The sequence below is a fragment of the Zosterops lateralis genome (assembly GCF_965231275.1).
Source record: "Zosterops lateralis genome assembly, chromosome: 4".
NCBI lineage: Eukaryota > Metazoa > Chordata > Aves > Passeriformes > Zosteropidae > Zosterops > Zosterops lateralis.
Window position 1 is genome coordinate 11,045,509 of NC_139765.1, and position 17,811 is coordinate 11,063,319.

At 41.6% G+C, this 17,811-nt stretch overlaps 1 protein-coding gene across 1 annotated transcript in view; it reads left to right on the forward strand.

The window, feature by feature from the left end:
* Positions 1 to 1,184: 1,184 nt before the first annotated feature.
* Positions 1,185 to 17,811, forward strand: part of LMO3 (LIM domain only 3) — a 56,724-nt gene continuing 40,097 nt past the window's right edge. The window contains exons 1-2 of the mRNA XM_083858688.1: positions 1,185 to 1,260; positions 8,915 to 9,128. Coding sequence (XP_083714814.1) covers positions 8,923 to 9,128 — 206 coding nt within the window. The 5' untranslated portion in view covers positions 1,185 to 1,260; positions 8,915 to 8,922. The remainder of the gene's footprint in view (positions 1,261 to 8,914; positions 9,129 to 17,811) is intronic.

Genomic DNA, 17,811 nt, shown 5'->3' on the forward strand with positions numbered 1-17,811 from the left:
CCCCCCTCCTCCAACACCAGGTAGAGAATGAGGATCTGTCTTCAGCTCCCGGGACGAGGATGCTGTAGGGGGGAAATGGCTTGGCTTCCTTCAGCATTCAGCTCCAAAAGTGCAGAGAGTGGGGTGGCATGTGGCGAGCAGGGCCCGGGGGTGGTACAGCCAGGACTGTGCCGGGGAGCGGGAAACTTTCACACCGGAGTTTCCTCTGCTTCCCGGGCAGCTCAGATCTAGCACGGAGACAGGCAGAGTTTTCACCTTCAGGGATTTTTCTCATTACTCATTAATAGAGAGATATGGATCTCGCCTTTTTTTTTTTTTTTTTTTTTTTTTTTTTTTTTTTTTTTTTCTTTTTGCGTGGGCAACTTCTGGGTTTTGTTTAAGCCAAGTATTTTGGGAGGAGTGATGGCGGGGTGGGGGGCTCGACGCTCCCCTGGATGCTCCTGGAGCTCCTGGAGCACTCTCTGGGAAGGTGATCCTGAGCCGCTTCGACAGAGGTCACTTGTGTGTGCGTGTGTGTCTGTCCCTGGTGTTTGTGTCTAGCATATGCATGTGGTTTTGCTGACTGCACTTGCAGGCTTGTAAATTTTCACCATGGGAAATTACCAACAAAGCCCAATCTGTCTCCTGGCTGCTTTGCACTTTCCGAGGGCGGCTGTACTTGAGCGAGCTGCAGAACGAGAGAGAAAGCGAGAGGGAGAGAGAGAGAGGAGAGAGAGAGAGAAAGGGGGAGTTGGGAGGGGGAAGGGGGGAGAGGAAGGGTGGGTGGGTGGGTGGAGGGGGAGAGAGGTAAATAGCCTTAAATCGGAAGGGAGCTGCTTCTCTGTGGTCTTCCACAAGAGCTGCCTGGGCTCTGCTGGCTCAGTAATAACTGAGTGACCTTTTCTTTCGCTGTATTATGTCTGGCTGGTAAGGGATTGCATTTTGCAGCTGATAAAGCCCTGACTTCATTCAACTCGGCTCCTCACACGCTGCTTTAGGTAAGTTGTCTTCAGCCAGGACGGAGACAGACAGCCTTGGACTGCAAGATACTAAAAGGAGGACACCTGTAGCTCGGATGCGGTCAACACAATTACTTGGCGGATCCTTGAGGACCTCATTATTTTAAACTTAAAGAATAGCGATCTCCCTCCCCATCTCTCCCACCCCCTCTTTATTTTTTTCCCCAAACAATGCTTCTTTTTGACCTTTTCCAAGGAGAAGAGCTACAAAGCAGCCACTGTGCTTATTGAACTGCCTCCCCTGTATCGCTTAATTGAGAAGGTAAGTGAGGCAAGTGTGTACATAAGCTTTGGGTCATTTGTGTATGTGTGCCTGCATCACTCTCTCCCTCTCCCTCTCCCTCTCCCTCTCTCTCTGAGTCATAAGCCGGGGCTGCAATACACACACACATCTCTGCACTGCAACTTTCACTCGAGCTGCAGCTCTGCTGAGACTGTTTTGTTTAAATCATGTGAGGCTTCATTATTTTTATGATGAGACATGAAATACATGCAAGCAGAGGACGATGCTGAGCGAAACCCATCCGACTGTACGTCTCGAGAAATAGCAGTCAAAGTTAACAATGAATTGCAGCCCCACCACTACCCCCCTCCCCGTTATTATTGTTATTATTATTCTTGCTTCTTCCAGAGCTTCTCGAAACACGCTCTCAATTACCAAGGGAGCCGGTTAATTTCCCACTCCCCGGCTTTAATCCACAAGCCTCCCCGTACAGCAGTTTAATTTGCAAGTGCTTCGGTGCAGGGTTAACCCTTTGGGCAGAGCGGAGGCAGGAGCGGGGCGGGGAGCCCGGGGGGCGGCAGGGACGCGCACGGGCTGCGGGCTCCGCATCCTCGCTCTCCCGGACCGGTGAGAGCCAAGGGCAGCCAGGCTGGTGCTGGGCAGCGTTGGTACCTCTGTCTGTCTGTCCTCCAGCATTTCTCTTTCCTCCTCCTCTTTTTTTTTTTTTTTTTTTTTTTTTTTTTTTTTTTTTTTTTTTTTTTTTTTTCTCTCTCCCTTCCCAGGCAGCCCGATACGGTATGCTAACGCCGCATGTGACAGTTTAATCAAACCCATTTGTTACAACAAAGCTCAGAGACCGCTGGGATTATATAGGCTTAGGGCAGAGTTAGGGGAGCATGTGGCTTTGTCGCTCGCCACCGCCGCGCGGGGCCGGCGGCTCGGGGTGTGCGGTCCCTCCCCATCCTCATCCTCATCTTCATCCTCATCCCCATCCTGATCCTGATCCCGATCCCGGCCCGCCGCCCCCGCCCCCGCTGCGGCGCGCCGCGCTCCCGCTCACTTGACCCGAGCCGAGGAAGCACTTGCTACTTTTGCCGGGATTTTGGTGCTTTCAATGAGAAGGAGCTCTCCAGGCGCCCGTAAATCAACTCATGCAGAAAAAGGAGAAAAGTTTTGGTAAGGCGGCGGTGGCCGGCGCTGGCGCGCAGCGGTGCGCTGCCGGGGGGAGGTGGGGGGGCTCCTCCTTCCTCTTCTTCCTCTTCATCCTCTTCTTCCTCTCCATCCTCACCGGCGGCTGTGCCAGCGTGTGCTCCCAGGAGAGCCGACATACCCCTTTCCTAGGACAGCTCCGTAGGACCGCTCTTTAAACCGATTCGTTTTGCTCGGTGCAACAAACATCGCGACGTGCTGTCCCCGACGCCTCCCTCTCCCCATCCTTGTGATGCTTGGGAAGGAATTGGCCTAAAAGGCTTGAGCGTCTAACTCTGAAAAAGGGATTCTTTGTTGCGGAGTATATGATTCTTATTTATTTTTTTTTTTTCATTTTTTATTTTATTTTGCATGTGAGCTGCATCAAAATTGAACTCAGTCTTGCAAATCTCTTGTTGGCCTTTGCCAAGCACTAGCACTTTGCTGCCATGGTAACTGTAATTAAACTGATAAGAGTGGAAAAATGTCAGTATCTCTGAGCCTTGCAGCTGCATTGGAGAAAAAGGGAATCAAATTGGTTCCCAGCACCACTGCTCTAAAAAAGGAGGGGGAGAGTGGGGGGGGGGGGGGGGGCTGGGGGAGAGAGATGGGGGGGACACGCCAGGGGTAGGAACATAGCTCAGCAGCTCCAGTCCCTGAGATCTGGGTACATCTATTTGCTGTGTCGTCCCTTAGGGGGCTACAGCCTGCAGGGATGCTCTGGGCCAGTGAACAGAGAGAAACAAGCTTTTAGGCCCAATCTAGCTTTCAAAAAGAGAAGGGGAAAGAAGAAGAGAAATCTTTTGTTTGGTGTCTCTTGGCAATCGACTAGCCATGTTGGCCAAATTCTTTTAATCTGTATCACTGCTCCCAGCTATGGGACTGCATTCCCATTTTTATTTTTTTGTCTAACCTCTTCTCTTTTCCTTTTTTTCATCCCCTTCTTCCCAACCCATATCCTTTATTTAGAAAAGAAAAAAAAAATCAAAAAATAATAAAGAAAAAAAGCAGATTCCTCTGTGGAAGAAAAGGGGCAGGAGGTGAAGTTTAGTTATATACCATGGAAAATTAACTCAAAAGTATACAGAAGAGGCTATATTCAGAGTGCTGAAATCCTTACTTTTATTTTTTTAAAAAAACCTCCGAGTGTTATGGAGTTGCGGTTACTTTGTTGTGTTAACTACAGAAGCTGAGACTGTGCGGATGAATGGCACAGAACAAGAGAGCATAATGGAGGCAATCAACCGTTAGGCTGGTTCACAATGCAATCCAGGCAATTAAAAGCTCACCAGAGTTTAAATGAAATGGTTCCACTTATTTCTGTGCACCACACTGCACAGGCTATTATTTATGTCTCTTTTTTTAATTATGATTTCCCTTAAACTGTCAAATAACTCAGAATAGCAGGGTCTCGGAGGCAATAAGAATTTTCCACTGAACAATTTACATGCCAATCTAAAACTAGTTACGACTCCTGATGTGCTACATATGAGTTCTGAAATGTTTCTTAGCTTCTGAAACCTCAACTTTTTTCTTTTTTTTTTCCCCCCCCCGACTCTGTGTGTGCTGCCCTGAATTACTGGAACTCTGAATGCTTTTAGGATGAAGCTACAAAGTGGGAAAGCACCAGAAAAGTATTCTTTTTATCTTCTCCTATACCCTTAACTCTCTTGTTGACTGAATGTTGTCTGTCAGTTTGCTTTTGAGACTGATGCCCCCAATACTTAATTTGTTCTAAACTGATTTTTCAATTTTTTTCTCCCTAAATAGAGGCAAGTTTTCCCTTTTGTGCTGTTTGTGCTACTGTCTTTAGTAGAACTGTGTGCATGCTTCTGAAAAAGGGGGGAAGAGTGGTCTTTAAAAGTTTGTAAGAGATCCAGTGCATAATATCCAACTCTTCCTCCCAAGGACTGCCTGTACCACAAACAAGAACTGAGTTCTGAGTGTCTCATGCCACGCTCAGCACCCTCAGGGACTAATCCCGCTTACAGATGCTTCTAAATCACCAACACAATATAGTTCATTACATCAAATCTTCATTCCCTTTGATTTTTGAGAAGGGTGATGATTTGAGCGAGATGGATTTTTTGCTTCTCTGCCTTCCCCGGGAGCCTAATTTAGCTTTTTCCAGCAACCATTCCTCTCTATCATGAAATCATAGTTACAAATCAGTTGACAGTGTTTCATCACACAATAATAACAATAAACAGGGAGGAGAGTCAGTTGCATGGAACTTATTTGGGGACATAGAGAGAAACCTGAAAACCTGCAAGTCGAGTTTTTAAGTTCTCCCTTCAAAAATCCTAAAGGTGGTGAATAGGTGATGAAGAAGTCTCATTCGTGCCACAGCTCTGCAGTTTATGTGCAGTATCCTGGGGACTGGGGGTGGAGGAAGGGAGGGAGTGGAGGGAAGGATAGAGGAAGCCCTTGAACACATATTGGGGTGAAATAAAAAGGGTTTGTTTGACAGTGACAGACTAGGCACTGAATTTTCTCAGTTCTGAGAACAGATCTGCTCTGTGATGCAGAGCATGGGTAGAGCTCTGCAGAACTGAAGGGAAAGCTGGGTTTGATTTTTCTTTTTTTTCTTTTTTTTTTTTACAGCCTGGGTGTAGCACTTAGGGAATTGTATGATGTTTTGAAAGTGCTCCATAAGCTCTGCTTTCCTGGGGGAGGGGGAGAGGAAGGCAGCCAGGCAGCAGTTCTGTGCACTGCCACCTGATATTTCAGGAATGAGCAGTTTGGATGGGTTTGTGGATGCTGTCAGCCTCTGAAAAGGCCCTTCCCATGTCCTAGGAAATAAATGAGTACTTAAACCGCAGCCTGTGAAAAGCTGGCTGACAGTAAGCTGCAAGGTATTCTTATTGCCAAATTAAGGGAGAGCTAAAAATACACGAGCGTGGATCTGAAAAGTCCAACTGCACTGGAGATCTTATGGTAATGTTAAAGGGGAGAGAGAAGGTCTGTGAGGTGATCTGCATTAGGGTGGCTCATACACTACAGGGGGGGGAAAAAAGTAATAAAATGTTCTCTTGTCAAAATGAAGGGATTTAAACAGGGCGTGTGAAGAAAAGGACATTTTCAAATTTGGGGATATGTCAAACACTTGACTTTGTTCAGAATCCTTCTACACTTCCAAAAAAGCATAACTTCTCTTTTTTTTTTTTTTTTTTTTTTTTTTTTTTTACAGTGAAGCTGTAGTTTGGGGTATTTTAAATTATAAAATAGAACCAGCTTCATGGTGTGTAGAGTGAGAACAGATGAGATCTATCAGAGGAGGAAAGCATTCCTTCCCTCCAAAAGCTGCTGCAGATAGAATCCCTAAACTGAAGATGCTGCCAGTGGTGTGTCAATACCACCTTCTCTCTCTGCCTCAGGAAAATAGGCATGCAGGGTTGAAATACTCCTTCCATGGGGTATTTGCCCCTACAAGAAGGTTTTGGGCTCACCAGAGTGAATGACAGGGCTCTGCCTATTTTCTTCATGTAGTGAGCGTCTCAAAAGCTGTAGAGGCTATGTGCAAGCTGCAGTTTTATTTGTAATACAATAACCTCATGTTTGCAGCATATACCTCGGGAATCATCAGACTTGATTACTGCAATCTGCTCAGACATTCAGTTGTTTGGCTGTGTTTCTGTGGCATCTTGTTCCCTTCAGACAGCTCAGGACAGTAGATCAGCCTGGATCAGAGACTGTCAGCCTCCACTCTCTAACCCGCTTCCTTATCAGGCGATGAAATTTTTACATTAAGATTTTTTTCGTTAAAGCCTTTAACTGTGTTAGCTCCTAGTTTATTCTGGTTTCCCTCGAGCTAAAGATTAAAGTCCTAGAACAGCCCTTCATGCTTCTAAACTTTTTTTTTTTTTTTTTTTTTTTTTTTTTTTTTTTTTTTTTTTTTTTAACTGAGTTACAAGAAGTTTATACAAATTGTGGCTGATTTTATGCGTTTGTCCTCTACATGGCCAAAGAGAGGGTGTTGTTGGCACCTAGTGGATATTTACACTCTACTGTGATAAGCAACATTACAGATTAAGGCTTTTCGAGCAAGTGATGTTATTAGAGTTTCAGCAGGACTTCCCTTTACAGCCTGGTATAGGTTCCTTACCAAAAATCTCAGATATTTTCACTGCTTCCAGTCATTTATTTGTAGTCATGTTACTTTGCTGTTTCATGGATGTACCCTGGATTCAGGGGAGTCAGTTGTCAACTGAAAATGCTGTAAAGGCTCAGCCTTTGTCTCATGGTGCTTTCTCCAGAGGAAATGTGCGTGTTCATTCCCAGATCTGCGGAATCCAGCACAGGTCACTGGATCTCATCCTCCCCTTTGGGAATGAGACACAGATTTTAGGAGTGGTGAGGAGCTATGAGCATCAGCTGAGGAGGGATGAGAGGGGCAGCACTGACCACTTTTATACTGCTAGATAGAAAAATGCAGACCTTATGCTTGTGTCACAAGACTTAGATGTTGTGCAGCAGCACTGCCGGGGTACTTTGGGGTGTCTGCTAGCAGAACTGCCTGCACACCACTGAACAGCTCCTCCACCAGATAAGGGTATCACCCCAAGGTGTGTGATAGGCTGCATTGCAAAGACAGGAGCAAGGCTGCTGTGCCCATATGTCACAATGAGAATTACTATTTCTAATTCATTGATCAGCTTTGCAGGTGGAACTTGGGAGTTGGGCTTGAGAGCACTGGAAAGTCACTTAACTGGCCATGCAGTCACTGCACTCCACATAAAATTCCATGTGTTCTACACACACCTGTGTGGAGATCCCTGGGATGCCTCAGCCTCTGGTCTTTGCAGCTTTGACATCCATAAAAGGCACGCTTTGCCATTGCTTCAAAGGCAATTCATTTTCATGTTTTTCTTATGGGGGATTTCAGAAAAGCAAACATAAAAACCAAAGGAAACAAACTCCAACTCATCTGTGTTCTTGCTCCTTGAGCCTGGCTGTCTGTGGTGGGGTGTCACAGCACCAGCCAAGATCTGCCAAGCTTTCTTAACTCCAGGTAGTGGAGCGTTCATGATGAGGGGCTCTTGAATTTGCTCTTCTTTGCTACGAGACTCTATTCCTTTCTCAGTCTCTGGATAATAATAGCGTTCCAACTCCCTAATGTTGGAGTAGGATTTGGCAACAAGGTAAGAGAATTCATTCCCCAGTCTTGACAAGTCCTCATTGCAATATTCAGGTGCACTCTAGTGAGTAGCATCTTTTTGAAGTTGCATCACTGGCTTTAAAAGAGTGAGGAAACACACTCTGGAAGAGTGTGTCACTTCTTCCCTTCTCTCTCCTGTGCCTGTTTGATGCCCACTGAAATATCCACAGGGCTATTATTTCTGCTTATCCTAAGAGGTAACTGTGAGAGAATTAGTCTGAGTGCATTGGGACGGCAGCTCGTGCAGCTTAGCAGAGAGACCAGTGTGTGAGCACTTTGGGGCAGTGACCTCTCCCCATTTACTGCAAAGCTGAGGGCAATTGATTTTTGGATGGATCCGTGGAAGCTGGCTGTGCTGCTCTGAGTAACATCGCTCAACTCTGTTCCACTTTTCACTAGTTCTGTCCATTAAACAACGTTTCAGGTGTTTGAATGGCTTCTTAAATGCTCTCAGCTATTACGTCAAAAGGTGTATATATACTTAATGGACACTGCTGTACTCCTTGTCCTGAAGTAGCTGTTGGCTAAAACTGAGATTGGAAAACGGGCCAGTATATATATATATATTTTTTTTTTTTCTTTTTTTTTTTTTTTTTTTTTTTTTTTTCTTGACAAACTAGAACTTCTCTGACCTTGGGCAGATTATTTTAAGTCCAATTTTTCGGAAGGTCCTTACACTGCAGGTTGTGACTGGCGTTGCTGGTACTGAAGTCTTTGGAAATCTCATTGCTTCATTAATATATCTAAAAAGAACTAAAATGTTAAACAAAACACCCTCTTGCCAGCATCAAAATTTCTGTGTCAAATCTCTCAGAAACTCTTGCTCCGTGCCTCTAAAAGCTCCAATGTTTTCTTTTTTAAAAACTGAAGTTCTTTTATATTTTATAAAGATAGGGCAAATGAGCCCAAATATGTGGATTTTACTGTGTTTGCCATATAGATATACTGTTTATTTTAATTTTGGGTTGCTAAGTATAGGAGATGTGGTGTTTATTTAAATTTTGCATTGCTAAATATTGGGTGCTGTGGCTGAAATTGGATGACTTTTCAACTGTTTTAATATTTCATGTTATTTTTTTTAATCCTATTTCTTTTCAGCAAAGAGACAGGTAAATGAGGTGTTAAAGAGAAGCTGTGGAACTTAGAGCAGTGAAAGTTTCTGCTCTCAAGTTTATCTTAACCTTGTTTTCAGCTTGCTGTGGACTGACTAGGTTATTTTATCCTACCTACACCATTGACTTTTAAATGAACTGGGTGTGGGGAGCAGTGAGGAAGAAAAGGGCAAGAGTTTTTTTGTGCTTGAGAGAATATCTATTTTCAGTCTCCTCTTGTCTTACTGTATTTCAGGTATACAAATGCTCTCAGTCCAGCCAGACACCAAGCCGAAAGGTTGTGCTGGCTGCAACCGTAAGATTAAAGACCGATATCTTCTAAAGGCCCTGGACAAATATTGGCATGAAGACTGCCTGAAATGTGCCTGCTGTGACTGTCGCCTGGGGGAGGTGGGCTCTACCTTGTACACCAAAGCCAACCTGATCCTTTGTCGCAGAGACTATCTGAGGTAGGTCTCAGCCGCCTTCCGTTCACTGACAAACCTGGCAAATCTGTTCAGCCCTTCCTGCAGGGCTGCTCTCACACAGGCAGGGCTGCAAGGCCGAGCATTGGTGGGGATGAGGTGAAACGAATACTGAAATATGGAGATTAAATTAAAATCTGAGTCAAAAGGCGCGCACACAACCAGGTCATGGAGGTGGTTGCTACATTTCTGATACTAGTGTAGAAGGAAATAATTTGCCGCTGCTTCCCACAGCATCATGCTCCTGGGAAGGTAGTGGTCTCCTGCTCCCCCTCCTCCTGGTAGCACAGTGGTGGCCAGGTGTGGCAGCCTGAAACCAGACATGGTTCCAGCTTCAGGGCAGGGTTGGAGCCCTGCAGGTGAGGAATGTTTCACCTGTCTTCGCTTTTGTCCTCTTAGTTTGCCAAGGGATTTCTTCTGTGAGACTCAAGCTTTTATGGATGTTGGCACTCAGCTGTTAGAAGCTGGACCAGGATAACCAACTGATTTCCCCATTTTTTAATAACCATGACTCTGAGCTCCAATCCACTCTGCCCTTTGTTTCAGTTGATGGCCCAGGTGGGATACTGGCTAACCTGTGGCCACTTGTTAGAGGTACAAATCGACCTGCTTTCTTATCTTCTTGTCTGCTTGTGGACCCACATTCCCAAAAATGTTTGAGGAATAACTCGCAACAAAGTACTTATGAGCAGCACCAGGATAGTTCATCTACACATCGTGTGTCAATAGGGTTGCTTTGCAGGATATAATTTTAACTGGGAAGTTTAGTCTCCTTGGGCTCTCAATCGTAAATAGGGAGAAAAGGCTCCTCTGGGGTGATTCCGAGCACCTATTTCCTATAGTAACACCTTTCCTTCATTCCCTGTGGAGGGAGTCTAAAGAGACTAGCTGCTCCAGGCTAAGGTGAACTTCTGGGAATATTTCCCCTGCCCCTTTAGTGAAGCCTTTTCCTTTTAAAGGGACATTGAAGTTGCTAATGCATTGGGGAAAAATTAAAATTCTTTTTGAATGCATTCACTTCCAAGTTCCACTTAAGTACAGGATCCAAATAGGAGGTTCCCACACACTGATCAGTTCCCAATTTACACACCATGAGTAGGTTGGAACAGGAACCAAGACTAAAGCACTGACAGCTATTGGTACTTTGGCTCTCCACATAACCACCTCTAGAAAAAAAGAGTGGAACAAAAGCCTACACAAACGCACTGTGCAATTGTTGAGCTGGGGCTGAAAGGCAGATCAGTTTCTTCAGATGGGCTTTGACTACTTAGTGGTAAAAGTATTCTGCTATTCTGCTACCTATTAAAGCTCTGAACTGAACCCAAGACAGAGTGCTGGGAATTTAGCATAGAGGCTGCATCTTAAACCCAAGTGGTAAAGCTGCCAAAGTAGTAGGTAACTAAACCTCACTTTTAAAAACTGTTGGAACAGAAGGGAATTGTTGTACATGAACCTAGGTCGCTTGTGGTCTTTAGGTGAATGTGTGTAGAGAGGGTTTGAACACGGGTTTTGGTGCAGGGAAGTAACATCCCAATTTTTAAAACCCATTTTAATAATCTTTATATAACAAATGCCTTCAGGAGTGAGAGAACTGCTATGGCTGCTTCATCTGAGTTCCAGATTTGCTGGAGACTTTGAGCTCACTGAATCTCCCAAGTGCTAGTGTGGTAGATCTAATGTTTTGAAATCAAATGTTTAAAATCAAAACCAGAAATGATGTGGTAGTAAAGATATGAGCAAAGCATTTCCCCAGCACAGATACATTCACACACGCTCTTGCTCTCTGGTCTTTGAGGGTGTAACAGGAGTAAATATTTTGCTAACAGATTGCTAAAACCCATACTAAGTGATTCAGGGAAAGGAGATTTTTATTTTATATTTTTTTTGCCTGTCATGATGATATTCAAACTGGCATTTCATTTATTTCTTCATACATAACATCTTTTACTTTTGCACATGAAACCAGCATACGTGAGAAATATTATAATTTGTTTTAAGATGTTTCGGCTTTTTGTCTCCAGATTTATTGAGTCTTAATGAAGCTATTTTGTTATGACTTTTACTATTTTTTTTAGTGATGCTTTTGAGTGCATAGATTTAAACTTGGTATTTACACTAAACTTCAAACTGATGCACTTAAGGTAATTGCAGATAGTCATTTGCCTCATTGCATCTTATCTAGTTAGTTATGCGGTGAACCTATAAAAGTGATCTTTTTAGTGCTAATGTACAAACTAGTTAAATTTTCTCTAGCTTTGTAATCAAATAAGATTTCATATTTAGCAACCCACTTGATATGAATTTAAGGAACAAATTGCATTGTACTAATGAGCACGTTAGAGTTCGATTATGGTTTCAAACTATCTTCTTAGGCTTTTTTTTCTTTTCAACCATAAAGGGAATCTTCACTGCGTATAAAACTGTTCTGGCTTCCTATTAATTTATGTGGTGCCCTCTAGAGGATATGTGGCTTGAACGATACTATAAAGAGTAAAATTGCTTATTAACTTGTCTCTCAGTGTTCATTATGCCTTTCAATAAGACAGGCATTCTACAGATGCTACAAGCAATCATGTAGCCAGTTTGGGTGCTTTAGCATTCATGTTTAAGTTCATAAGTGGTGTGATTGTGTCTTTGCCTGTTTGCAAAAAAATACTTCCAGTATCTTTCATTCAGAGATGCCTGCCAAAAATTCTACACCCTCCCTGAGCCTTGATGCACACTCTTGTGCTGCAGTGGAGCCCTGAGGTCCCCACTTTGAGCTTCTTACAAATACTCCGTATCTTCAGAACTTCAAATCTTGCTTTGCTTTAGCTGCCTCCTTTGGTGAAATTAGTCAATTATACTACATTAAAACCCCTTTTCTCCAGATTGGGAGGGATTGAGGGAATGGAAGGAATCTTTAATGAAGTGATGAGCTTGAAAGATGCTGCGGATGTGAGAGGCTTTGCCCTGGAATCTGATTCCTGTCGGGCACTCCGGTGGTTTCCGAGGTGTCGTAGGACACCAGGGTGGCGGTGGCAGGAACGAGCTCCGTGCTGTTAACGAGGATGAGAACTGACTTGAGTAAAGAAAGGGCTCAATGTTAGAAATAACACACTCTGCGAAAATGATATGCAGGATATAATTCCCCTGCAGGCCTCTTCCTCTGCTTATGCACTCCTGGGTTAGAAAGTGAAGACTTAATTTAAGGAACTTAGGTTTACGCCAATATTTCAAGTCCATTTATAGTAAGTGAAATATGCAAGAACTTTTTTTTTCTACCCTTCTTTTCCTCCAGAGCTGTACAGTGACATCTTAATGCATCAGCCTATCCTGCTCTTGTCCTCTCTTCTGACTGGCAGCGTGTCCATTTACAAGCACAATATTCCCTTTGAAATCTGTCATTACTGCCATTAATGACCAGTCATTATGTTAACAGCCCTTGGGCTGTTAACATGTCAAACTGGTTGTTAACTGGAATGTTATTACTTATTTAAACCACAGGTATGAGTTGTGTGAAATGTGCTTTGGTTGCACGATCTGGGCTGCTTCTGCTCAAAACAATAGGGAAACAGCAGAGCGTTTGCCTTTGGGGTGCCAAGGGATTTGCTCTCTGTTCCATCTGCTCATTTGATTTCTGCATATTTGTGAGGTTCCCCTACCCCTGGGCAGCCTCCTAATTTCAGGTGCAATTGTGTGCCATCCCTTCTCTTAGCCTTGCCTGCAAATGGGCAGCTGTGGATGTTTCCAGATGCACGGTAACGCCTGCTGCACATTTGAGATTAATATCTGGCCCCTAGAAGTGTAAAATAAAAGACCGACAATTACATGTAACTCAGTTGTATTAAATAATGAGCTTCCTTGGATGCAGCAGAAATATGAAAGTACAGCTGTGCTAAGCTAGTTGCAATGTAGGTCAATCACCCTTTTCACTTAGGTTTTTAACTACGCAAACCCCGCTGAGCGACCAATGACTACAAAGTGCTGTTTCATTCCTATTTAATTTTGGCAGCATTTTACTGAAGAGCAGGCATTCATGCAGCTAAATTATCTTTGCCGTTTCTGGTTTTAACTCCAGCTCCATGACACTAAATGTTGGAGTGCATATCTCTTAGTAAACACAAAGAATATGGTTTCTGATATATATTTTTTTTCCCAAATCCATCTCTTAACATGGAAATTGAATTAGAACTTTTATTACTTTTTGCATAATTTCCCTAGCCAGGCAAGCAAGATCATAAGAAAAGGATTAACGAAACTAACATATTGGGGTGGAATTTTTGCCCTTAAACACATCTAGAACCTTACTGAGAATAAGGAGGAGGATGACAGAAAATCTATCCTCTCCCCCCACTCTTCCCCCTCTACCTCGGTGTTGATATTATTTGTAAATATACTGCAGACTTTAAAAGTACCACTGAACAGCTATGAAAATGAGTAGATCACCATTCCTGAGGAAACATATTGTTTTTTTCCTCTTCCTCACTTGCTGGTTGCAACACCTGATAAAAGCCAAGTCCCTAAAACTGGATATTGGAGAAGATCTTACAAATCATGAGACTTGACCACAGAAAGTAGTGTTCAACCATAAGCATTATAGAGATGCTGCCTCTGTAAAATATTTAGCTTCAGTGCAGACTGAAAAGAGCAGAATTTAGGAAGCAGCTTTTTCTTGTACCACTGATTCCATTCATGAAGGCAATTATTATTTTTAAAAATTATCATGCTTAGAGAAACTTAGTGTCTTGTGGCCTGCTGCTGATCAGCAGACCCCATTCCTCTCTCATGTCACGGGCAATATTGCAAACACCCAAGATATCAGCTTGCTTAAATGCATGTATAAATACTCAGTGTGGATATTTTCATGGGTAGCGGGTTATAAATTATTTTCAAAATGCCTCCTCAACATGTTTCTTGCCCAGCTTGATTAAATGAGGGTAGACCTTTATAGATTTAAGTACTCCTGATTTTCAGGACTATTGAGGTATTTATGGAAGTAAGGCTTTAGAACTCCACTTTCTTCACTAAAGCTTTTTAGAACAGTGCCCTTACTTATACACTAATATCCTTGTTGCAATACATTAAAACATTCAAGGGACTAGTAGTTTGCAGGAATATGCCCTAAAAATATTTCAGAATACTTAAAAAACATGGTAGGTGTAGCGATTCATTTGTTCTAATGTTGCTGTGTGCGATGAATGCTCTTCTAAATTTACATAAATGGTATCATATAGTGTGTATTGGAAAGAGGGAAAAAAAGGCAAGAATACTCTCTCTTTCCACTAATTGCTAAAGGTTTTGAAAGCCTCCAAACACCTTAACAGTTGTTGAAAGGGATAAGGAGAGTGATGCGCACATGCACAGCTAATCCACCCAACTTGCGAAGAATAATGCTTTTGATTTAGTTACACTCTGGCTAGTTTAGCTTGTTCTTATTTTAGCTCATCTCTGATAGCTTTTAATAAGAAACCTTCAATTAAGCTGTTAAAATTGGTGTTTAAGTCATGTTGAAATGCTGTGAAATGTGTGTACTCAAGTTTGACGCTCTTCAGTAGTTCCATGTGTTTCCCCATATCTGCTGGTATTTTTTTCTTCAGAGCTGCCAAATTCTTAATAATTGTGTTATTTTTAGTGGCTTAAAATACACAGTTTAATTTTCAAGAATGTGAATCTTCCCTCTTATAAGGCTTCTTGAAAACCAGACGCTTCTCCTGTGTTGTCAAAATACCTCATTAATCCCCTGGAAACGTTCAAAGAATTTCAGGAGACTTTTCAGATGAAAGTACCGTGCCTCTTAAAGCCTGTCCTACAGCTCTTCATTACAGCACTACAGTGCCGTGTATTTTGATGGGAAATTATTTTACTACAAAGGTTTTGCCCATACAGAGCAGCTCAGTAAAGCTTAATAAAAGCAGTGATTTTGGGGAAGCCGAAGTAATTCTGCAGTGCCAGAGGATGGGATAAGGTTCCTGGCAAAAGAACAACAATTCTGTAGTTCTGCTTAGTATTTCCTGTAATCTCTTTTGAAAAAAATGTGAATTTCTTGTTTTCATCCTTGCTAATATTTTTTTTTCCCTCAGAAGTGACTTTGGGACCGGTACTTCTTATGAAATATCTTTAAAACAATATCCATAATAAAGTTAATTGACTTCAGGAATAAATATTATCAACTACATTTTGACATGGGATTTGATAGCCAAGGTTTAACTGGAAAATTTCTGAATTTTCGACCAGAACCTTATGCGAAACAAAGCATCCATGCATTATGTAGTAGAATTACATTTAGCTCTAACAGCCTAACAAAAGAGGTGCCTTTGAAAAGTTGTGATTTCTGCTACATATCCGTTCCTTTAAAAATTACACATTTCTATTTCTTTTTTATTGTTGTTTGAAATTTTAATTAATTTTTGAGGACATTTTACACTGAAAACTGAAAAAAATCCCTCAAGTCTCTACCATTTAATTAAAAGAAAAGGTCTATTACTGAATTTCATTACTTGCTATTTACTGTATTTTTCAAGTCTTCCAGAAAAGATACAGCATTCCTTCTGGATGTGAATGTTTGAGTAACATGCAAAAATCAAAATGGGTTAACATTGTTGTGCACTTCTTTAGCCCTCCTGACTTTAGAAATTTGCTTTCCTTTTTAAATTTCTCACTGAAGTTAAGTATATTCATGATGGATTTGGAAACCAAAATACACAGTTTGCAATTTATGGTTTCCAAATGAAACTGGTCTTAAGTATCACAGTCCTTAAGAATCTGTATTTTGGGAATACCTTATTTAATGTTTTTGGGTTTTTTGATGGCTAATTTCCCAATAGATTCCTTAGTATGCCAATAGATGCCCTTTTAATAAATCCAGGTAATAGTTATACATTTGGGGGATTTTTAGTCAAAATATTTTTGAAGAATTTTTGAAGTTTTTTGGATGCAAATATCTGAAGCAATGAGTCTAAATTCTCGAAAAGCTTAGAATGTTCTACACCTTCTTCCCTGTAATGTAATTCTGGTGCTGTTACTTCACATCTTCCTGAAGCTGCTTCTTGCCTATCCTGAATAAATTGGCCTTTCAGCACCTGGGTCTCATTGCGTCTCATTGGGACATTTAAAAACGGCTGTGGAGAACAGCAGATCCTTCATTTAAACGAGTAAAAAGGATGTCCAAGTGATCTCTAGAAACATGTACCTTTTTTAGCTGTATGTATTAATCTATCAAATTATACATATGTCTTTCAAATCACACATATATCCAAACAGAAATGCAGAGATTTATACATGTAGAATTCACAGGGGAATTCTGCATTCCGCATTCTACAGGTGCTTGCAAGATGATCATGGTCTCATCTTCTCTAAACCAGTTCAGACTGAGTTTAAATGAATGCTGATGGTTGAGCATTTTGACAGCCCCGTGGCAATTGACATGGTCAGTTGCAGACTTAATTTAGATGTTAAATTGTTAAATAATCCATCACTTAAAATGCTGTGATGGAGTGCCAGTATAAGGAATCCAAGATCCAGTCCCTCTCCCCACCTGACATCAGAGCTGTGGCTACCAGCAGCTGGAGAGTATTTGGCACCTATTTTTCAAAGAGCACAATGATCCCAACTATTAATTGCAAGATATTTTCCTTTGGGATTAGAGTGAACCCTGTTGATCTGTTTCATAGCTAAAACACATCACAGGGAAACTTTTCACGAGCAGAAAATCACCAATTTTATAAAAAGCAGAATATCTCTGGAATGATGTTCCCTGTGACATTCCCCTGCAGGTCTTGAGTGGAGTGGTGTTCTGAAATAGTGGAATTTAAACTTTTCATCTTTTCATTTGCAAAATCGACAATATCTCATGCTGGCACATAGCAGATGAAAGTGATAATTGCACAACATGCAAAGAAAATATTTTGGGGGCGGGAGGTAAGAGCAGAGAACATTGTGAATTTTATTGTGTCTTTTTTAGAATTTTGAAGTGGTGAGAAGTGAGAATGTCAAAAGTGAGAATGTCAAATTGTACATTTGAATATGCTGTAATTGACGTATTGGACTAATTAAGGAAACGTTATCCTACACCAGGCAGCAAATGCACTCTTGCTCTTGCATTGCTGCTATCACACCCTTGTTTTTAACAAAACTCAAACTTAATGTACAGAAATAATTACATATCTCTTGATATTCTCATATATATTTTGATTTAATTTTCAAAAGAGAACCCAACCTGATTTTTGTTCATGACAAGGGTTACCAGCCATAAATACGAGTCTACTCAGTCTCTCAGGTTTTGGCTTAGTGGGTAGTGTTTATTATACTGTAACCCAGCCCTGAAGAGCATAACTGATCCACCACAGAATAAAATAAATGTTATTTTCTTCTATTTTATAATATTTCTTTGCAGATTCTTTAAAGAGAAATATATATATTAAAGTTGATGCAAATAGTTTTGATAATTATCCACTTACGTATATACGTTCACTTGAAGAAACAGAATTTATTATTCTTTATCAAGTTCTAACAATAGTGCAAGTAACAACTGAATTTGGTTTTGTCTTTTAGGCACATTTTAAGGAAGGATTTCTAGGTAGGGATAGCTTAAATGAGTTACAGGCTGCGGATTAGGGATGGAAATTGTAATAATTGTGAATTGTTTTCTTATCTTTTGTCACTATGGTTGTTTCTACATAAATCTTGG